We start from the raw sequence: 21,512 nt of genomic DNA on the forward strand, positions 1-21,512 counted from the left end.
CATCTTCTTCCAAAATGTTCCAAACAACCGCTGAATAGTAGAATAATTTCTGTGTCAATTTATTGTCAGTGACTGAAGACCAAATAATAATTGTTCGTTGTAAAATAAAAAAAAATAAAAAATATAATAGTAATATTAAATTAAAGTGGGTGATACAAAAGTGGCCACTTGACATTATTTTCAGTCTTGTGTTGTTGTTGTTTTTTTTTATAGATCTATAGCGAGAGAGATGGGTACATTGCGAAAGAAATGGAATATTTTACAAAGACCGACATGACTTTCCTGTGAACGGTTCACCACATTCCTCTGCGTCCACAGTCTCTTAGTCGATGGACGCCTGTTCTGATAATAGTGAGATGATGCAAATAGTCTGATTTACAACTCATACATGATGACTTTCTGCTTTTCGACAAGACTGACTGCAGTGGATCACCCGCTGGTGATGCTGTCAGTTCTTCAGTTCGCCTACAGGCTGCAGCAGCAGTTGCTGCTTCTCCTCTGCCAAGGTGCCATTCGACAGCACGCTGCTGTTGCTGCTGCTGCTGCTGTTGCTGTTGCTGCTACTGTCGTTCCTACTGCTGGTGCTGCTGGTGCTGCTGTCCTCCTCCTCCAGCTCCGTCTTGCTGCTGCACAGCTCTGCGTCCAGCTGGTTGGGCACCGCGATGGGATCGTCGCTCATGGTACTGTTGCCGTCAGGGTCGTCGTTGGACATGCGGTCGTCGTTGTCGGGTGCAGGATTGGTCACCACGCCCATGAAGAGGGGCACCATGGAGGACTCTTCGACGAGGGCAAACAGGAAAGGCGAGTTGACGGAGAAGTGGGAGACGGAGCGCGTAGTCATCACGGCGGTGGTGGCGGACGCCTCCATGCCCTCCTCGCTGAGCTCTATTGCGCTGGCGTGCAGGACGCTGGACACTCTCAGGGGCTGGTTAGAGATCCCAGAGAGGTTGGCGGCAGAAAAGAGAGAGCCGAGGCCTGCGAGGGACGGAAGAGACAGAGGAGTTACAGACTGATGACTCAAACTGTTACATCAGTGTTGCTCCAGTGGCGACGTCTTTCTGAAGACGAGACTCACCCATGTTGGTTAGCGTGTCTTGGAGCTCCTGCCGGTGCTGCAGCTTCATCTTGGGCAAATTGACATGCATGATTCTCTCCTGAGGTAGACGTCTGTAGAGGTCAGAGATGTTCAGCTTGGGAAGCACTGCCGACACATTGCCGCTGCCAGGCGTTGGTACAACAACTATGAAGCTGGTGTTTCCTTTGAAGGGGAAACTAGCAACCTGCACAATCAGCAAATGCAAGTTTTATTTTTTATTTTTTACCGCCGTTGTCAAGAGAATCTGTAACGTAACCTCATTTTATCTGAAACCTGTTGTACCTGTGCTTTCAGCTCGTGGTCATCCAGCAGACGGAGGGGGTACTGGGCAGACTTCATCATGTCCACTGAAACAGAGTTCTGATTGTCCAAATAGAACACTCCCTTGGAGGTCACGAGGGGGTCAAACTGTGTCTGCCATTCACCTGGAGATGTGAGTGAAGGGGCAAAAGCAGAGTAGGTACGCATTTGTCATTTTTGCAGATGACATTGATCCTTGACACATTTATCGAAGTCTCTTTTATCTGGGCGGGTTGGAAGTAAAAAGGGAACCTGTCACACCAATCAGTGGCAAGCAGAAAAGTCTCACCTTTGAAGTACATGGCGTTCATGAGCATGAGCATAACGTCATGCGGAATATCCGCCAGGAAATGGGGGATGTGACCGTTGGTGGCATTTGCCACCCACTGGTTGACCTCCTCGGCCGAGGTCAGAGGGAAGGGCACCGACCGGTACCTGAGAAGAAAAGAAATGTTTTAGCATTAACACTATAATTCCGGCTCCCTCCCCATCCCCAGAGCTCCTCGTTCTAAACTCTCTAGCCATCCACTGTTATCTGCACTCTGCTCTGCTGCCTCGTTGCCAATACCTTGCCAGAGAGTCCGAAACAAAAGACGACTTTGTGTGAAACCCTGTGAGACGGGACAGAAAAAAGTTGAATTGATGCGTTTCATGTCGAAAAATATCACATTTCGCTCCCGTGTGTTGGCACACACCTGGTCTCAGGTACATGCGCGACGCCACCGCTAATGATGTGTTTCTGAAATGCTGTACGAGACCCCCGAGGACATGGTGATAACACGGCAGGTTCTGGGCGTAAAGGCTCCTCAGCAGGAGTGCCTCAGTTTGCCCCCGCGCACCTGAAACAGAAACAGGGTGCGGCAGGAGACATCACAGCACACATGTACAGCAGCATAAGCAATGTGTTGTCAAGCTTTCCTCTTGATTTGCATTACACTGCTGCTGCATTAACAGCTTGGCGAGAGTTACTGACCCAGCATCAGCTGCGCCAGGGCTAGAGCCACGCTGAGAGGAGACAGGATGACGTTGGGCTGCTGCCGACTCGTAGGTAGGTTTTCCAAGAGCTCTAAACCGAGTCTCTCAATGGCGCCCCCCACAGACTTGCGCTCCTGAGTGCTAAACATCCTCCTGCCTTTGCAGGTTTCAGCTTCCTCCGCTTCTTGGCTGCCATCAGCGGTGCCTGGTGCGTGCGTGGGTTCTGCCTGAAGCTCCTCCTTCTGAGCACAGAAGAGGAGACAGAAACAAAGTTTTCTTCCTGAGAGGGCGAAACACTTTAAATGCTTATATTTTTGTTGGTTTTGCTGAATGGAGAACGTTCTTACAGTCATCCCCAGACAGCAGAGACACAAAAAGAAAAGAATAAGACACAGCTTCATCTTCAAGTCACGACTCTGAAAAACACAAAACAATTCAACAAACTTTATACGTGCTCCTCCATTTCATGCTTTTTCAGGCAAACATTCCACCTTGTTTTAGAGCTAATTGCTCTCAAAGACTTAAGTGAAGAGACAGATGGTTCCTTTTCAGTTTACAAGAAGTCATAGCTTCCCCCACAGGCTTCCAAATGTGTCCTCCGCCCTTCTGAACTCCACCATATAATTATTCTTCACCCTTCACCTGTTTTTCTCTTCAATCGTACCTTGCAAATCTCATCTGTAAAAAAAAAACCCTTCAGGGAGCTCGCCTGTATCTTCAGCAAGGAAGCAATTATGTGGTATTTGGAAAACACACAGGCCCACTAGCCCACATTGTCCACTGTCAGCTATGAAAACTAGTTTGAGTCTTGCACCACGCCTGTTTGTTTAAAGGTCCAGTGTGTAAAATTCAACTTATAATTTTAATATTAGTAGAAGCTTAATATACTGCCCATAAATACATTATCAAAAGTGTGCAATCACTGTACAAAAAAGTAATTTGGTTTTCTCACCCATTAATGATTCTCATGTATATATAAGAATATTCCTACTGTATGGCAAGGGTCTTGCTCCCTGTTAGCTGCCACCTAGGAGGCCTGGAACAGAGAGTCTAGCTCGCCTGACAATGCGTTTTGTATATACTGTGACTGCTCGCATCTTCACGTAAACCAATGACGAAGAAGGTGGACGAGGTCTCCAGGTTTGGGTGTGCATGCCACCGAAGCTCACTGGCTAGTTCAGGAGGGGGAGGGAGAGTGAAAGTCGCTGCCATCTAAAATGTGACCACTTGATGTTGCTGTTTCTTCTATAAATTTTCAATAATATTACACCCTTAACCTTTAAGTTGTATCATGTCGTATCAGGCGTAGTCCACATGGAATGGACACGAACGGTCCCATGTTAAATATTGGTTTTGATTATTGAGCTTCGCGGCTATGGGTCCATCCAGTTCTGTGGTTTGAGTCATTTGTGGTTTCAGACATGGCTACTGTGTTTGCCTGCAGGCTAAAGGTTAATGTTTCAGGAGCTTTTTTTGGCCAGGCCGCCGCACACTGAATACACAATGTAGAATACACAGAACAGACACCATGGCAGTAAAAAAATGTATGTTATCATCTGAGATGACATGCATGCATGATCTGTTTCACGAGCATCCTCTCCCTCTGACACAAACGTGTCTTGTGTGTTTTTCTTCATCAAGGTATTATTCTTTTAGCAACTACTGCGATGGAAATCTCTGGAGACAGAATTGGCAAGAAGGAATGTGGAACTCTAAAGGCCGCGACGGACTCACCTGGACTGCGAGCCGGAGTTGGGTGAGGGGAAAGTTATGCCCAATAGATGTGTGATAGGCGAGTGCAGGAAGATCTGAACTACCGTCGTTGGGCTGCTCAGCGGTAGTGGCTTCACTCAGTGACTGCCGCCCCCTGTTAGCTGATTAATAATCAACCATGGAGGGATGAGCGCTGTATTGCTGCTAATAACAGAGAGCAAAAATTCAAGTTGCAAGTCTGGCGACATGTTTACCAGTCTTCTCAGGATCAGCTCAAGTCAAAAAAACACATTTTTACCCCCCAAAAAACTTGCTTTTTTAGTATTGTACCACAGCAACAAGATAAAATGTTAAAAAATGAAAAACAAAATTCAAATTAGCTTTGACAAATTAATCATAAGCCTTTTGGTTTAACTTTAAAACCGTCTAAGCTGAAGCAAAGTAGCAGTGAACAAAGTTAGTGTCGCAGTGAACAGTGCTTTTGCACATACATCCTGGACAATGTGTGGGCGTGTATTGATCTTCTCCTGACCGCCTGGTTCCAGTTAAACGCCCCCACAATGGTGTGAGGCAAACAGGGTCCCTCGTTCAACCCAGTCTTTGTGGTTGTCAAGGGACTTTCTGTCGAGGAGGATGTCAACTCAAAGTGTCAATGTTACACAACACATTGCCACAAATTGTATCTTGGAGCATGTTCCCAAATCTCCCAACAAACAGGCAATGACATCTTTTAACTTTTCATCTGGGCTAAACGATCTGGGTCATCTTGAGGATACCCACAGACTGCTCCGCAGGCCACCGTAGTTCACTGGCAAGCTCAGGAGGGAGAGGGAGAGCAAAAGATCAATCTAGATCAATCTGCAATCTAGAATGTAACCACATAATGTCACTGTTTCTTCCTCAAAATCTCCAAATATTACTCTCGTAACATTTAAAGAATTCTGGCCTTTAATATGCACACAAGCCCACAGGGTGGTAGCAGAGGACGCAAAAGTAGAAATTGTCTGGTCTGTCACCTGAAACATCGTTCAAACTACTAAAGTGCAGAGTGAAACAGACAGACTTGATTTGACTGGGTGATCAGAAGACAACTCAGTGATGTGAAGTTTAACACAGTAAACAAAATGTTTAATTTTTGTTTTGTGTTTTCTTAAATCTCATATGCTATCATGACATTGATTTAGAGATCAAGCAATTATGGCCTGCTTGTGTCATTAAGGTCAACTTTAATCCCTCTGCAATCCCATTGGCATTATTTCTGATGGATTCACTTTTGCGAGGAGAGTAACAATGTCTATGTAGAGGAACAATAAGATCAATTAATAATAACACAATGTGTGCCTTGGTAAACCTTGTATTGTTGTAGAAAAAGTGTTGTCTCTATTTGTTTCCACTCATGAATGGAAATGGAAATGGTTTTACTTTGGTGAACTTTCGTAAAACTTTAGCATATACAGTATACTGCCAGAGCTGCAGATCAAGTTCATTTCAATTGTTAACCTTCTCATGATATCAAGGCCATCATCAGTTACTTCAAATTTCCAAATTTCAAATTTGTGGTGAGTTCAATGGGACTAGACGATGTGATTTCCTCTTCTGTATTTACTTAGAGAAGAGTTCAGATAAAGAGTTTAAAGTCAGATAAGTGTGTGTCTGTGCCTCTGTGTGTGTGTGTGTGTGTGTGTGTGTGTGTGTGTGTTTGCGTTTGTGTCACAGTAAGTTAATATTTATTTTACCGACTGTGAAATGCATCACAAATGTGTTAGAGAGAGAAGAAGAAGGGCGAGAGTGAGAGAGAGAGAGAGAGAGAGAGAGAAAGAGGGAGGGAGGGAGAGAAATTGTGCTGCGGCAGAGTGAGAAGATCAGAGAGACTCCAGAGTCTCAATGATGCAGACGACATCTTCCTTGTCATCCTCATCCTCCTCCACCACCATGTCCGTTCTGCCCGCATGGCTGCGAACGCTGCGGCGGCTCTGGAGTTTGAAAGGCACCATCGTCCTGGTGTGCAGCCCGCTCGTCCTGCTGCCGCTGGCCGTCAGCACCACGGTGAGTTCACTGACCAGCTCCCTGTCAAAGCAGACCTGCCCGCCAGGCTGCACCAGTTCAGACTAACACTTTACCCACTCACTTTACCATAAGAGTAAATGAATTAGCAGACCCACCTGTTCAATTTACATTGGGTTTTTTTTACCCAACCCTCTAAATAATACACAAAAAAATTGGTTAATGTGAATGTTTTTGTGAACACATTTAAATGTTGACTTGCGTGGAAAATACCTAGTTTGTTGGATGTTGCTACATTGCTTTATAAGCTTGATGCTATTCTTTAGTCTGGTCGTCAGAGATATTAAACCGGTGTGTTGACTTTTGCGGGCAATTCTTCATTTTGTTCAGCTTTCTGTCACTGTTTGACGGACAAAGGTTAAACTTTATTGTTATAAGTCACCACAAATATGCAAAATCATAACAGCAAGCACATCAAATGCTGAAGTACCATGAGGCCCTTTATTTCCACATTACACCAGAGCAAAAATGAGAGTAGTAGCATAAAGTGAGGGCATTTTTATTTTAATCTGTAAAGGAAGAGCGGTTTTCTTTTGTATGTGTTTACCCCTCGGCAGGTGTCTTACGTGAATGAAAGTTAATATAAACAGAGTCTCTCCGTGTCAGGGCCTCTGTGCCCCCTCCCTTACCCCCCGCCAGGAAAACACACATCACTTTTAACGGCTCATTTCACAGTCAGGATATCTCATGGAAAACACTCTGTATACCACAGAAAAAGAAAGTGGGAAGAGGAGATCCGTCTGAATCAGAGGTCGGCAATTGTTTTTTGCAAGGGGCCACATGACAAACCTGAATAGTGTCAGAGGGCCATGGAAGTTTTGTCAACGTGGGGAGGGGGGTTGCTGATGGGGAATCGCGCTGAAGTCGCGGGAAAGTTTCGTCGACGGGGGGAGGGGTTTGTACTGGTGGGAAATCGCGCTGATGTCCCACCAGTCCATGTCTCCACGGTAGCCAAACTACCGTGGAGCCATGGTAGTTTGGCTCCATGCAATCGAGCCAAACTACCTTCGCGATCGACTGGTAGATCGTGTAATATATGACTGGCCTGACAGGGACACACAGTGGTCTGGATGTGGCCCGCAGGCCGTACTTTGCCCAGGTCTGGTCTAATTTCACTCAACATGATCATCAAATAAAGGCTTAAAGTTGGAGCTTAAAGTCGAGCCATCATATCTGACTCTGGTTCATTTTTGCCACTGAGCTTTTTGTGGGAACAAATCGCAGAGGTCAGCAGCCCAGACCTTTGAGTCACAGCTGGATTCTGAGGTCCAACAGGTTAATGAACACCTGCTGCACACAGCTAGGCTCCATTTCAACAGCTTGTCCGTTTCACAGAAAAACAGGTTTGAATTTCCGCACTTTGCAGGCACATCTCCAGTGCCTTCCCCTGAAATGTGAAGCAGGAGGGCACTGTAGATGATTGCATCAGAGCGACATCGTCCGCAGGAAGATTGTGGAAAAACAAGCGGAATAAAACTCCAGCAGTGCATGAAGCGAAAGAACTAGAGCAAAGCGCTTCAACGTCCTTGCATTTTCCATTGTTTGACCTTTGACTGGCGCCACCTGCAGTTCATCTTCAGTTGCCACTTTATGTCACAATTGCGCAGAGAGAAACAGACCACCGGCTTTTTTCTGAAATGTACCTCCATTCCATGAATGAAGGGAAAATGAATGGAAGTTGATGTCCTCAACATAGATTGTTTTGTGTGTGTGTGTGTGTGTGTGTGTGTGTGTGTGTGTGTGCAGGAGGCGGCCTGCGCCTACGTCATCGCTCTCATGGCAGTGTACTGGTGCACTGAGGTGTTGCCGCTGGCGGCGACGGCGCTGCTGCCCACAATCCTATTCCCCGCCCTGGGAATCATGCAGTCCAAAGACGTAAGACTTCACACTAACATTCATTCATTCATTCATCTTCCATACCAGCTTATTGTTGAGCTCAGGGTAACAGAAGTCTGCTGGAGCCTATCCCAGCTGTCATAGGGTGAAGGCAGGGTGACACCCTGGACGAGTTTAACGTGACACATTAAAAAAAAAGAGACAGAGATTATCATTTATTTCTGGTTATTACTAAAACAAATGATGAATGCAAGTGCAGAAGTCAGTTCACAGCGAATTCTGTCTCTGGTTCTTGTTGCATTCAGGTGTGTATGCAGTACCTCAAGGACACCAACATGCTGTTTTTGGGCGGACTGATGGTGGCCGTTGCTGTCGAGCAGTGGAACCTCCACAAACGTATTGCACTGAGGGTTCTGCTGCTGATCGGTGTCCGACCCGCCCTGTGAGTCACTGTCCAACATGGTACTTCGGTGCTGGCTATGGCAATGCCTGGTCTTTTAAGTTTGTTGGTTTGGGGTTTTTCCAATTTTTGACAATACCACTCATTGTCTGGCAGGTTGATGCTTGGATTCATGGGAGTAACTGCCTTCCTCTCCATGTGGATCAGCAACACGGCCACTACTGCCATGATGGCGCCCATAGTCCAGGCCATCCTGGATCAGCTCAATGCTAAGACAAAGCCTGAAAGCTCCTCCGCCAAGGGCCAGAGTGCAGTGCCACAGCAGGAACACGAGGAGAAACCCAGTAACTTCCTGGACAATGGTATGACAGCCACACAAGAATCCAGCATGTATCAAGAAAAAAGTTGAGATTTGTTAGGATAATTCGACAATCCTGACAGCAGTTCTGCACCAAAGATTCTTTCTAGATGTTTACAAAATGTCCAAGTTACCAAATCAACTTGCCAGTGTTTTCAATCTAATCTATAGAATCACTGTAACTGTGAATATCAAATGAGTCAAAGATCTTCGGTTGTCTGACACTGAACACGTGAACATGTGACTGTAGGTGGGACAATACAAGACAACCTAAAGATGACCCAAAACCTTAAAGACAACCACAAGATCACAGTGGACAAACACAAGATGGTCAAACCAACGTCACAGCACAGCAGTGAGCCTGGTGAGTTTGCGTTCAGTCATGATTTGGGAAATCGTACTCTCTTAAGATTTGTGAATTTAGCGTACCCCTATAATACAAACCAACATCTGTGGCAGTTGTTGGGTTAGTGGAGAACTGTCAGATCGACCTGGAGGAGCTGGATGATGACGAGGAAAACAGAAAGAACATGAGTAAAGGACTCCTCCTGTGTGTGTGCTACGCCGCCAGCATTGGCGGCATTGCCACGCTCACTGGAACTGGTCCAAACCTGGTTCTGGTTGGACAGATGAGTCAGTAAGTGTCAAGGACTTTCACATTTCTTTAAAAAAAAAAACATAAGAAAAATAACAACAACAGCAACCAAATCTCTCTGTTCTTATTCCAAATGTTTTCTATGCCTTTCAGACTCTTCCCTCATAACGGAGATGTGATCAATTTTGCATCGTGGTTCGTCTTTGCATTCCCCACCATGGTGCTGATGTTGCTCCTGGCCTGGTTCTGGCTCCAGTTCCTCTACATTGGCTGCAAGTGAGTGTTTAGGAAGCTGCTCCACACTCATTCGTAGACAAAGACATTCTGTACTCACTGCACTCTTTCCGCAGCTTCCGGAAGACGTGGGGTTGTGGTGCAGTCCAGTCTGAGAAAGAACGGGCAGCCTACGAGGTGATCCGAGATGAGCACCAACGTCTTGGACCAATGAGTTACGCAGAAGGCAGCGTGCTGGCGCTTTTCACCCTCATGGTGGTGCTTTGGTTCACACGCGACCCTCGCTTTATGGATGGTTGGGCGACGCATGTCTTTAATGCCAGAGCAGAGTAAGTCCAAAAGTATGAGGCTGAATGAAACAAGTTCACACATAGTGAGAGTCATTGCCTTCAATACACTTCATGGTGACCATGAAACACGCACAAAAACTTTAGCTAGTGCTTGTGGCATTAGTAATAGCTTTGGTGAGACCTTCTTTTAAGAAGCATGTCTGCAGAAAAATCTAAAATCTGAAAGTCCATTAATCCCATTTTTCAAGCAACCACCAAACACCATTGGTAGAGACCTAAAGTTCAGGTTCTGGTAGGTTGTCCACTGCCATGTGAGCGAAGAGGGCAAATAATTGTTATATATTTCTATTTTTACTCTATCTACCTTTTTTTGCATTTATGAATGAAAGTGAACAAGACAAAGCAGACAGTCAAGACTGTGCTTCCCCATTATTCTCATTACACTTGATGAACTTCCAAACAGCAACCTGACTTTGCTGACGGAAACGCTTCCTTGAATAATTCTGTCGCATTAGAGCGGCTTTCTTTCGCACGGTGCCCTTCATTAATGCAGAGTGGAAAAAGAGTCGAACCCACAATCAAGCCTCTATGCCTGGGCACAAACTGGCCGAGCATCACAGGAATAAATAAAAGGTGGATAGCAAACAGAGGAAACAAGTCTCGTGTCCAGATTGTAAACCTTGGAGTCACATTAAGTGCAGTGCAGTCAGCGGTTAATGTGACTAGCTGGAGGGAGGCAAACCGTAGCTGAAGTAAACCTGTGAAAACCTGGAAAAAGTGATAACATTTGGAATTACGAAAGAGCTGAAAGACAAATAAAAACGATAACCAAATCACACATGTCCTTTATATTCTAGGAAACAATTACAAAAATAGTGAGCACATTTCACAGCTGCAATGCTCAGAGTTCAGTAGTATACCAAATATTGTTTGCATTTTTATGTCCGCTGTCTCAAAAAAGTTTATTACTGAAAAAATGAGTTACATTTTTAGTTCTGTCAGTGAATTATCCCACTGCAGTCTGACAACAGAAATGGTACAAATTCAAGAATAGAACATGGTTCTCCAAACAACAGCTCCAAAGTGCACGTATTTTTGTATTGACTGTGCAAAAGCTTTTTGGCACAGCTGAAGTCTACAGCTCGAGTGGCACCTAGTCACTGTGTCTTCCTCCATGGCCCCTCCCCCCACTCCCACTCACCCATCACCTGCATTCCCATCGAAAGCCCTCATTCACAGCCTGCCATCTAGATCACGTGATCCATCGATCCGTTTGTTCTGACAGGTGTTTTTTGCCCCTTTGGCTGTCATCCGTAAATCACTGAACAGACGTCAATTCTTGTTTACTCCAAAGGCCAGTCCAACCTCTTATCAGGATTAAAATGTTGATTCCCAACAATATTTCCTCAGAGAGACGGAATTCCCACAATCAAACCTTTGATCGATCAAACTTTTTAGTTGGTCACTCTTTTTTTTCATTGGTCACAAGATTATTAACAAAGAAAAAAAAAATCCCCTTTTGCATTTCTCACAGCCCAAATTCTGGCAGGAAATTATTTCACCACACTCTCTGCCAGCTTAACTTCACCATGGTGTGGAATCTGATGTGATGCCATACTTCGGGCCAGTACAATGCAGTATAGAACTTTCACACTGTATTTGCATTGCTTTGTCTAAGGTTATTATGCAAGCTTTTGACTTCACCGGCATCAATAGGTCACTTGTTTTATTCATTTAATGACAACAGAATCATTTGACCTGATCTGGCTCATTGACCTTTTATTTTGTTGTGCTCTAAAAAGAACCTTTTGGTAGTTTGGGAGGCTCAGCCAAGTGCAAAGCTTGATTATGTATTCATGGCAGCAGAACAGTTCTTGACTTGGTTTTTGGGGGTGCAAGTCACCTTGGACAGAGAGTTGTACAAACAGGATTTGTACATGTTTCCTGATTGCACATGTGCAGGCTCAAACAAGGTCAACTGATGTAACAGGACTTCTTAACTCCAGCACATCCTTCAACTGGTGATAACTGAGGACACGAACTGTGTGTGGATAACCTTACAGAGCTGATGGATTGCTCTGATATCAACTGATGACCTTACTTATCAAAGCAATTATTTCTACATACGTTCAATACATTAGACCAAAGTATGATTGAACTTCCTTCTTCGATTAAAGGTTATCATTCTGTTAGTTAAAAAAAAAAACGTTCCCAGTTAAAGCTAGCAGAGATTCAGCCAACAGACACGGACACGTTCGTGCAAACACACACACACACACACATGCGCACACACACAGGTTAGAATCTGGATTTAGGCCAGCAGCCGTGTAGGCAAATATGAATAGAGTGGTGAAATTCCCATTCATGAACCGAGCGGCCGATGTTGCATCATGCACCTGTTTGATCTTTGCTGGTGGAGCTTCAGCGAAGAGCAGGAAGTACAGTTTGTTTAGGATTGCATCAAACATATGAAACTGATCCTTCCTCTTCTTTTATCAATGCAGGTTTGTCACAGATGCCACCGTCTCTCTGTTTGTGGCAGTTCTGCTCTTCATTCTTCCCTCCGAGCCGCCGCATTTCCTCTGCTGCAGAAGGAGCGCTGATGCGGGTAACACACACGCGCACGCACATGGTAGATTATCTACACATAAGACTTACGGGACCTGACAAACTCTGAGGCGAAAGTGTGAAAGATGTGCTCCCCCTTTTTCCTCTAAACAGAAGCACAAGTGCCACAAGGCCCGGCCCCTACTCTCCTCACCTGGGAGGTGACTCAGAAGAGGATGCCTTGGAACATCATCCTGCTGCTGGGAGGAGGCTTTGCTCTGGCCAAAGGCAGTGAGGTGTGTGTGTGTATGAGGGTGCTGGGGGGAGCTCAGGTTGGTGTTAGGGTTTTTGGTGACCCTGTACCAAAGGACGAGCAATAATCTGCGTGTGTGTGATATGAAGGTGTCCGGACTGTCCAGCTGGTTGGGCTCTCAGATGACACCCCTCCAATCCATCCCTCCTTGGGCCATCGCTGTCATCCTCTGCCTCCTCATCACCGTCTTCACAGAGTGTGCTAGCAACGTTGCCACTGCCACGCTCTTCCTGCCAATCTTGGCGTCTATGGTGTGGAGACGTGTATACACACACACACACACACACACACACACACACACATTTATGGCATCTACCATCACATGTTAACCTGTGTTGTCTTTGTGTTTTCTGTCCCAGTCGCAGTCCATAAGCCTGAACCCTCTGTATGTGATGATACCCTGCACGCTCAGCGCCTCTTTTGCCTTCATGTTGCCCGTGGCCACACCCCCCAATGCCATCGTCTTCTCCTATGGCTTCCTAAAGGTTTCCGATATGGTCAGTGTCTTCACGCAATGTGCTTAGGACAGCGGACGGGAGGCATTCACTCGCATGAATCCATAACTGCTACCTATTCTTTCTCCTGCAGGCTAAATCAGGTGTGGTAATGAATATCATTGGGATTTGCTGCATCAGTCTGGCCATCAACAGCTGGGGCCGCGTCTTGTTTGGCCTGGACTCATTCCCTTCATGGGCCAACGCTACCGCACCCATGTAGAAATGGATGAAGGACCTCAACAAAACTGAGTTCAGAACATCACCTGGTTCCTCCCGGAACCTTGTGGAGACTTGGGGAAAGAAATGAGGAGCTGGTTTCTCAACAAACTGGCCAATAAGCAGCACCCAGCATCAGTTCACAGCAGATTTAAACTTCACAGCTGCACAGTAGAGTTCAGAAGAGTGATTCTTGAATTTAAATGATAAATTAAACTCATAATAAAACGTATATGCCATTAAAAACCAAGTTGTGGCCATTCTGATGGTCATATAGAAATATCATGGTAATTGGAATTTTCCTGAAATAGCCACTTTGCACAAAAGAGAGTATTATACAACAGGATAAAGATTGTTTTGAAAGCTAAGACCAAAACATTAACACATATAAGTAAAGACAGCAGAAAATGTAACTAACAAATTTATTATGTCAGTAAGTGTATGAATAATATATTTCAACAACAGAGCTTAACTCTTGGGAAAACGACTAATATTTTTGGCCAAGTGAAATTTGTTTAAAATCAAAATGAAGCGGTTCAGCCAGGTAGAGACTAACTTAGCAGATGAATTCAGAGATGAAACCATCTCATTTATATCTAAATCTCCAATTTACGTAAAGACTTTATGTTCGTAACGTTTACAGGAACTGATGAGTTTGAGCTAAGAAAATGAAAATCAGGACTTTAAAGCCTTTTTTTAAAAAAAAAAAAAACTATTATTCTAGATTCTGACTCTACGTTTGTAAACAGACACTCAAAGACCTTTTTTGAACGGGAGATCCTAAATTATCTGTAAATTGACATATTTTGTGTTTTGTATTGTTTTTTTGTATTTAAACTACTTTTTGTGAAAAAGCATAATGTAATGGAATGTCATATGTGTATGTGAATGTGTACGTTTTGTAAATATGTAACACAGAGTTTTTAAAACATCTTGTCACTTAACAGAACAATTTTTGACAAAAAAAATGTAATAAATAAATAAAAATCTGCCAGCAAAGAAAGAGTCCTCGATCCTTATTCCTCTCGTCGCCAAAAACAGTTCTCAGAACAAACCCAAAGCCCGTGCGTGCAACATTAATTCACCACCAACAATGAATTTCATAAAATGTAGTCAGTCAGAACTTGTATTTGAAAAAGTTTTAAATTACTGAAATAACAAAAAAAAAAAAAAAAAAACAGACATCGAGGAGGAAACCGGAGTGAGCATTGGTGGGCTGTGCTTTCAATTACCACACTCCCTGCTGCACATGGGTCAAAATGGCGCGCACCGGTTTCTGAGCAGGGATCAGGTCAAGTATGGGGGTAAAGAGAAGCAGCGCACAGTGAGACGCTTGGTGGACGCTTGGTTTGCTGTTGAATGTCTCCCTCTGGTGGTCAAAAAACGAACAAACAGCTGCCGTAAACCGCCAACGTTGTGCGGAAAGAGATGGCCGTTTCCGGCAGAGACACTGTCGCAATCGCAGGGCTAATTTGATAAACAAAACGTAGCAATTCTAACCGCCGAAGTTTCCCTCGTTCGTGCTACAACCATTTATCCGTCATCAGCCTGTGACTGGACAGTTTTTTTCAGACGCGTCTCAGTCCAGGGACGCTGTCATGGAAACAGGTTCGTTGCCCTATCTTGTACTTTTGTTGTTGTTGTTGCTAGTTGATTTCTTGTGCTAGCTTGTTAGCTAACAACACAGCCTTTCTACGGGGTTGTGGTTTTTATTTGTTCTGCAGTTATTAGAGGACAGTCTAATACTCAAATAAAGTGTTTTCCTTGTGAATTAACGTCGACAAGGTCACGTTGTCAGTGTTTAGCTCTCATGCTTAGCATGTTGACAGAATGCGAATTGAATGAATTATCCCCGCCTACGTCAGTTGGTTTAAGCACACATTTTTCATTCTCTTATGTGTAGGATTTGTTTGTTTTGTATTTTTCATTGATATTCTGTGCTATTCTTTCCAGACGTTATCACTCCGTTAAGTAAACGATATGGAAAGTTGAGAGAAATGCAAAATATATTTTTACAAAACATTAATTTAAAGTGATTGTTGCACATGAAAAGACACGTTCCTCTTTTGTACAGCATAACTGAAGAGTTAAGTGTCGGTTTGGTGTGACTGTGTGACGTGACATGGGATTTGTTGAAATTTAACTCTGACTGTTGTGTTTTCTGGAGCAGAGGAGCAAGCCAGGAACCGGTTCCAGTCAGAGTTGGAGTTTGTTCAGTGTCTGGCCAATCCAAACTACCTCAACTGTGAGTGAGAGCATAAAGAGCAACATGTAATTTCCTCTGTTGTCCAGTCAGATACCTTGCCTGCTGAACGTGACTTCCTGTGTGTTCTTTTGTAGTTTTGGCCCAGAGGGGCGTCCTAAGGGAGAGAACCTTCATTAACTATCTGAAATATCTGCTCTACTGGAAGGAGCCAGAATATGCCAAGTTCCTCAAGTATGTCGCTTACTGACACATCACTTTGTTACCGCTGAAACACTTAACACACATAATTAAACTTCTATTAAGCACATAAAATTTACTGGGCTAGATATTATAACTGTCTACTGTCCGTCAGCCGAGAGAGAAAGTATGACTCCTCTGGTCTCCATTCCCTGCAGATACCCTCACTGCCTGCACATGCTGGAGCTCCTGCAATATGAACACTTCAGAAAGGAGCTGGTTAACGCTCAGTGTGCCAAGTTCATTGACGAGCAGCAGCTTCTGCACTGGCAGCACTACTCCAGGAAGCGTATGCGTCTGCAGCAGGCGCTGGCTGAACAGCAGCAACCCCAGCAACAACCACCGCCCCATGGAAACGCTGCCACCAAGTGATGATGAAACAATGTTCAGAACACCTTTTTTTTTTTTTTTTTTTTACACATTTTGTAATGGTCTCTAACTTTGAGTGTGAAAGACTGTGGTGTGATGACACCTTTTCCCTGGGATGGACAAACATTAACATGGAGATACTGAGAAACATACAAACCTACCAGAGTTCCAGCGTGTGGATAGAGTGATCGAAAACAAATTTGAAAAGTGACACTTTTTAGGAACTAGAAGATCCCAGTATTTTGCTTCTAATAAAATATTTGATGTTTTAAGCTTTATTGACTCATTTTCTGTGTATATATATATAAGGAAATTCTTTTTCGGGAAGAATACACATAGAAGTTGTTGTTTGTATCTCAGTCATAACAAATTCCTCACAGGCTCCAATTGCCCAGATTAAGAAATTTGGGTTCATTATAAATTGGGTTTTCCCTTTTTCCTTCAACTGTCTTTCTTTTGTCCGGTAGTGCTTTTATTTTGAAGGAGTGGAGTCGGAAGTTTTCCTTGAAACCGGACCAACTCCTTATTTCATAACGCCTCTGTGCAGCCTAGCGTTAAAGTCGTGAACAGTCAATCATCAGCCGGTGACTTCAGCCATGCACCGAGGTGTCGGTGATTTGTGAAGCGGACAGTTGGACTCCAGAGCGAGTTTGCACTGACGGAGACCTCCGGTGGTAAGACTTATTTTTGTGGGTGAAAAAAAGATGGTGGTGGCGCGCGCTCTTATTTATTTATTTTTTTATTTTTTTTTCTCGGACATGCGCAGTTTGAAGCAACAGCAATTTGCCTGATCGCTGGCGTGTTGCTTTGAGTCTACCAGGAAACCTAAGGAAATGTTGAAAATTGTGCTTTCTTTTTCGAAGTGAACGTTCGACGATATCATTTAACACGCCTGTCGGTGTAGTTCCGTTTCACTCAAACAATGAATCGCAAATCGGCGTCGTTAACCAAACTTCCAGCCATTTCAAACTGTTCTCTTGTCCCTTCTTTTTTTCCCTTTTTTTTCTCTTTTCTCAAAAATGGCGTTTAGTGACAAGAGTGTCAAAGTTCATCAGTGTGGAGAAATGCTTGCTCGGTCTCTGGAGTTGACTTTTCGAAAGATTTTAAATTCCCTAAATAATTACTCCTGACAACTCCGCACTAACACGTCAGCCCTCAGATAAAGTTACAGGTTACCGAGGTCTGATCTGACAGAGTAGAGCCTCCTGGAGCAGATCACCTCTTCATTTAGCTGGATGCCACAGAGCAGTGTACGAACAAAAAGATAAAGCATCTGGTTAACTTACAAAACTGCAGCAGCAGCAGTAATGATAATAATAATAATAATAATAATAATAATAAGTTGTCTACGACATACCTTTCATTTTATTTTGTTACGCCAACAACAGCAACTTTGTGAATTATTTATGTGACACATGTTTACCCAAACAAAGCATTACATCAGTTGACATTCAATTAGAAATTAGATTTTTTTTTTTTTTTTTTTTCATGCCAGTCGCAAAAATCTCCAAAGCAAAGAGCTTCAGATGGGGAAAATACCCTCATTTTGGCTTTGTGGTCCTGTACTGTAATACATTGTGTTTTATTACCACATCCTGCCTCCTCAACATTCCCTTGACTCCAGTTGTCCAGCCCCTGAGCACCGATCCTGCCGATGTATATGTTGTGGTAAACCTTTAACTCAGCAGTGCTTTTCTTCAGGATTTGGAGGATGTTGCTGAGGGTGGCAGTGATCGGTGCAGGGGCAGCTGGACTCTGTGCAGCCAGACACATCCTGTCCCGCCCAAATGTCTTTGCCTCCCCGGTGGTGTTTGAGCTCACAGACAACATCGGCGGCACGTGGTGTTATGATGAGAGAGTCGGCACATACGACAATGGCCGCCCGATCCACAGCAGCATGTACAGAGACCTCAGGTGCGTGTGTGTCCGGGTTGCTCTTTGTTAACAGTGAGCAGTTGGCTGCAGCTAAACCTGTTATAACCACTAACAGAACCAACCTTCCTAAGGAGGTGATGATGTTCCCAGATTTCCCCTTTGACTCCAAGTTGAAAAGCTTCCTGCCCCACCAGGAGGTCCAGAAGTACCTGGAACAATACTGCCTGGCCCACCACATTCGACCCCACATTAAAGTGAGTCCCGTCGGCCCAGCTCATCAGCACTGAAAAATGTTGTCTCGTATCAGTACTTTGTTAAAAAGAAAAAACAAATATTGGCCTTTGTGTGTGTCAGTTCAGCACAGTGGTGGAAAATGTGACACCTGTTGTTGAGGAAGCAGAGGGGAGGAAGGTATGGGAAGTGGTATCCTCCGACCCACTCAATCGTCAGAAGAGGGAGCTCTTTGACGCAGTGTTTGTCTGCTCTGGGTAAGAAGAGTCGTATTCATCCACTGGAGTTAGTCATTTATGCGGATAACTCAAACTGTATTCTATATTTAATTGTGTGTACCTCCTGCTCCCACTGGGGTTACCAAAATAAGGTGTTTACAATGTTTTCCTGGTGATGTGATGTCTGATTTTTTTTTTTTTTTTTTTTTCTTGTTAATGTTCTTGTTTGTTCTTTAGACATTATTCAGACCCTCACATCCCAGACATCCCGGGGATAGAGAACTTCAAGGGTACAGTCCACACTAACATTTATAATTCTGTTAAGTTGAGAAAATGTATAAATTAAAACAGTAAAGTCAGGTAGTTCTGCATTTCCAGTTCACCATTTCTGCATCATTTTAATTGGAGCAGTAACAGTATATTACCCAATTTAAATAAGCAGATGGTTGAGTTGAGCATGTCTGCCCACAGGAAGAGTGCTCCACAGTCACCACTATCGGTATGCAACGCCATTCTCAAGCCAGTCAGTGGTCATTCTGGGTGCCAATGCTTCGGGATTGGATATTGCTATCGAACTGGCTAAAGTTGGTGCTCAGGTATGAATAAAAAGCCAAACCAAAACCTTTGGCTTATGCAGCTAGCGCCTTGCAGTTTGCATCTTCCTCGGTTATGTGTTTTCTAGTGTCTCTGTTTCATCTCAAAAAATAAATGTCCCCACACCTCCTTTTTTCAGGTGATTCTGAGTCATCGTAAGCCTTGTTTTACCGTCCCTCTCCCGCCTGAGATCAAACAGTCCAGTCCTGTGACTGCGGTTGACGAGGATGGAAACATTCAATTTCAGGTAATAAGAGTCCCTGTACTCCCAGCCGGAGCTTGACATGTCAGCCGGGTGTTTTTTTGCAACTTCCTCAACTTTTCTTTCCAGGATGGCTCCGTGGCCACAGCCGACGTCCTCATGTTCTGCACTGGCTACAACTTTAGCTTTCCATTCCTGGATGGATCTCAGCTGGGCCTGGACATTCAGAGCCATCTGGTGTCTCCGCTCTACCACTTTATGATACCGCCATGCTTTCCCTCCCTCTTCGTCATCGGCATCTGCAAGATCATCTGCCCCTTTCCCAACTTCGACTGCCAGGTTAGCAGATACATCAAGAACCTCATCAACCGCAGGGAGAGGATTGAAAATTGTCCCCTTCTTTTCTATGCAGGTCCGCTTTGCGATGGCCGTGCTCGATGGCTCTGTCGCTCTACCGTCTGCGGCACAGATGGAGGATGAGGTCAGGCGACAGCAGCAGGAACAGTTGACGAAGGGGATCCAGCAGCACCACCTGCTGATCATGGGTCAGGATCAGTGGGAGTACTGCCAGACGCTGGCGCGCATCGCTGGCTTTTCGCCTCTGCCTCCAGTCTTTCGTGGCCTGTACGAGGAGGTTTTCCGGCAGCGACAAGTTGACCCAGAGGAGTATCGCCAGCTCAACTACAGAGTGGTCAGCGGCAGCCAGTTTGAGCGAATTGACTCTTAGGTGCTACAAAGTCCTTTGGGGGCGCTGTATTAATACAGTGCCTCTAAATGCAGCGAAAAACGCCTGTTCTTCAATATTTCAGTGTAGAGACTTCAAAAGCTGTCAATGGTGACCCTGATCAAATATGGTCATGTCAAGATTGAATAATTGAAGAGAAACTGATAAATCATAAAGCAAGATTTGTTGTGATTTTTTTATTATTATTATTTTACAGCAGCCTTCCTACCAGTTGTAGCAAAAGTACTTCTGCTCTACAGTCCTCTATCCTGCTGCGATAAAGAAAATTCAGATGTGATCGTGATTGGAATTGCACTTCCCTTTCTAAGCCAGGCTTTCTAAGTCTTTTAGCTCAGCTCACGAGGAGGCACAGACTCTCTCCAGCCACATTTTGTTGTATTCTGACTTCTCACTTGTATGTTATATCCACATAATAAATTAATAAATTATTCAACATGTCCTCGGTACTGATGTATTGAAAAGTAAAAATGGCATCTTGTGTTCTGAATGAATTGCTTACAGTTGTTTACATTGCATTTACAGTAACTCTCTGAAACCGCCCAGTGAATACACTGACTGACTGACTTATAAATAAATAGATAGATAGATAGATAAATAAATAAATAAATAAATAAATAAATAAATAAATAAAACATTAAATCAAGACCCGAAATGGTTTCTCTGAATCTTCTCATCTTGAAAGTGTTTGACTCCTGAGTAACCACTAGGTGGCAATCAAGCAGAGCTGAAGAGGCGGTACAGGCAAGTAACGCGGAGCCACTGTTCTGCTCTTTTGACGACTTCTGGTCGGCTTTGTTTTGTTTTTAATGAAATTAGGACAAACGGCTGTTGTGTGGTTGACTGCATTAAAATTAATGGTTCTACTCTAGCCTGCTTGTAACTTACAGTTAAAAGTGTTTCAACATTGCACACATGTGACATTGCACACTCAAAAACCACGAACTTATTAAATATGTGCTGAAATAAATTGAAATCAAATTAAATCAATTTAAGAGCAAACTCAGCACAGCTTCGTTTCTGGGTTGTTGTTTTTTTTTCTCTTTCACCAACCTCTAACACCACAGTCAGTGTCCATCACACTGAGCTATCAGCTTGTTGAGGTCTTGCTTGTCACGTTCACGATAAAGTCCATCCTTCCATCCATTTTCAATACCCGCTCCTTCCTGAGCTCAGGGTCACGGGGGTCTGCTGGAGCCTATCCCAACTGTCATAGGGCGAAGGCAGGGTGACACCCTGAACAACTGGCCAGATCATTACAGGGCCACATAGAGACAAATACTAACCACCATTCATTTACACTCAAATACACACCTACGGCCAATTTAGGGTTCCTATTTCACCTCACATGCATGTATTTGGACTGTGGGAGGAAGTTTAATAAAAAAAAAAAAAAAAAAAAAA

General features: G+C 44.1%; 4 protein-coding genes across 5 annotated transcripts; 3 read left to right on the forward strand and 1 right to left on the reverse strand.

Moving 5' to 3' along the window:
• Positions 1-43: 43 nt before the first annotated feature.
• serpinf2a (serpin peptidase inhibitor, clade F (alpha-2 antiplasmin, pigment epithelium derived factor), member 2a) lies at positions 44-4,541 on the reverse strand. Its single transcript, XM_076032042.1, has 10 exons — positions 4,487-4,541; positions 4,106-4,285; positions 2,719-2,787; positions 2,370-2,613; positions 2,092-2,235; positions 1,965-2,007; positions 1,686-1,831; positions 1,379-1,521; positions 1,076-1,280; positions 44-975 (listed from the first exon to the last, which is right to left on the reverse strand). The coding sequence occupies exons 3-10, from the start codon at positions 2,770-2,772 to the stop codon at positions 449-451; spliced, it is 1,506 nt and encodes a 501-aa protein (XP_075888157.1). The 5' UTR covers positions 2,773-2,787; positions 4,106-4,285; positions 4,487-4,541; the 3' UTR covers positions 44-448.
• Positions 4,542-5,865: 1,324 nt separating this feature from the next.
• On the forward strand, positions 5,866-14,437 carry LOC142892023 (Na(+)/citrate cotransporter-like). The gene is made up of 13 exons (XM_076032037.1): positions 5,866-6,130; positions 7,895-8,023; positions 8,290-8,426; positions 8,541-8,746; positions 8,993-9,106; positions 9,202-9,379; positions 9,491-9,613; positions 9,688-9,900; positions 12,366-12,469; positions 12,583-12,704; positions 12,811-12,972; positions 13,081-13,218; positions 13,310-14,437. The coding sequence occupies exons 1-13, from the start codon at positions 5,969-5,971 to the stop codon at positions 13,436-13,438; spliced, it is 1,917 nt and encodes a 638-aa protein (XP_075888152.1). The 5' UTR covers positions 5,866-5,968; the 3' UTR covers positions 13,439-14,437.
• A 420-nt stretch (positions 14,438-14,857) lies between these two features.
• Positions 14,858-16,522, forward strand: med31 (mediator complex subunit 31). Its single transcript, XM_076032057.1, has 4 exons — positions 14,858-15,042; positions 15,605-15,679; positions 15,775-15,871; positions 16,036-16,522. Exons 1-4 carry the CDS (start codon positions 15,033-15,035, stop codon positions 16,247-16,249), a joined length of 396 nt encoding a protein of 131 aa, XP_075888172.1. The 5' UTR covers positions 14,858-15,032; the 3' UTR covers positions 16,250-16,522.
• A 229-nt stretch (positions 16,523-16,751) lies between these two features.
• Positions 16,752-20,548, forward strand: LOC142892028 (uncharacterized). Of its 2 annotated transcripts, XM_076032045.1 has the most exons (9): positions 16,752-16,920; positions 17,948-18,160; positions 18,237-18,375; positions 18,476-18,609; positions 18,808-18,860; positions 19,042-19,166; positions 19,304-19,411; positions 19,496-19,705; positions 19,779-20,548. In XM_076032045.1, exons 2-9 carry the CDS (start codon positions 17,958-17,960, stop codon positions 20,091-20,093), a joined length of 1,287 nt encoding a protein of 428 aa, XP_075888160.1. In that variant the 5' UTR covers positions 16,752-16,920; positions 17,948-17,957; the 3' UTR covers positions 20,094-20,548. The 2 variants fall into 2 exon arrangements, with proteins under 2 accessions (XP_075888160.1, XP_075888161.1); XM_076032046.1 differs by lacking the exon at positions 16,752-16,920 and having other exon boundaries at positions 18,023-18,160; positions 18,253-18,375.
• Positions 20,549-21,512: the final 964 nt, after the last annotated feature.

Source organism: Nelusetta ayraudi, unplaced genomic scaffold (genome assembly GCF_046127955.1).
Source record: "Nelusetta ayraudi isolate G7.1 ecotype Tasmania unplaced genomic scaffold, CSIRO-AGI_Nayr_v1 ptg000033l, whole genome shotgun sequence".
Taxonomy (NCBI): Eukaryota; Metazoa; Chordata; class Actinopteri; order Tetraodontiformes; family Monacanthidae; genus Nelusetta; species Nelusetta ayraudi.

Coding starts and splice junctions, on each gene's coding strand:
- serpinf2a (XM_076032042.1), bottom strand. CDS start 2,772: ATGAAGCTGTGTCTTATTCTTTTCTTTTTGTGTCTCTGCTGTCTGGGG. Junction 1,522..1,685: donor GAACGCCATGTACTTCAAAG/GTGAGACTTTTC, acceptor TCACATCTCCAG/GTGAATGGCAGACACAGTTT. Junction 976..1,075: donor AGACACGCTAACCAACATGG/GTGAGTCTCGTC, acceptor CGTCCCTCGCAG/GCCTCGGCTCTCTCTTTTCT.
- LOC142892028 (XM_076032045.1), top strand. CDS start 17,958: ATGTTGCTGAGGGTGGCAGTGATCGGTGCAGGGGCAGCTGGACTCTGT. Junction 18,161..18,236: donor AGCATGTACAGAGACCTCAG/GTGCGTGTGTGT, acceptor AACCACTAACAG/AACCAACCTTCCTAAGGAGG. Junction 18,376..18,475: donor ACATTCGACCCCACATTAAA/GTGAGTCCCGTC, acceptor TGTGTGTGTCAG/TTCAGCACAGTGGTGGAAAA.
- LOC142892023 (XM_076032037.1), top strand. CDS start 5,969: ATGATGCAGACGACATCTTCCTTGTCATCCTCATCCTCCTCCACCACC. Junction 9,614..9,687: donor TTCCTCTACATTGGCTGCAA/GTGAGTGTTTAG, acceptor CTCTTTCCGCAG/CTTCCGGAAGACGTGGGGTT. Junction 12,470..12,582: donor CAGAAGGAGCGCTGATGCGG/GTAACACACACG, acceptor TCCTCTAAACAG/AAGCACAAGTGCCACAAGGC.
- med31 (XM_076032057.1), top strand. Junction 15,680..15,774: donor CAATCCAAACTACCTCAACT/GTGAGTGAGAGC, acceptor GTTCTTTTGTAG/TTTTGGCCCAGAGGGGCGTC. Junction 15,872..16,035: donor GAATATGCCAAGTTCCTCAA/GTATGTCGCTTA, acceptor CATTCCCTGCAG/ATACCCTCACTGCCTGCACA.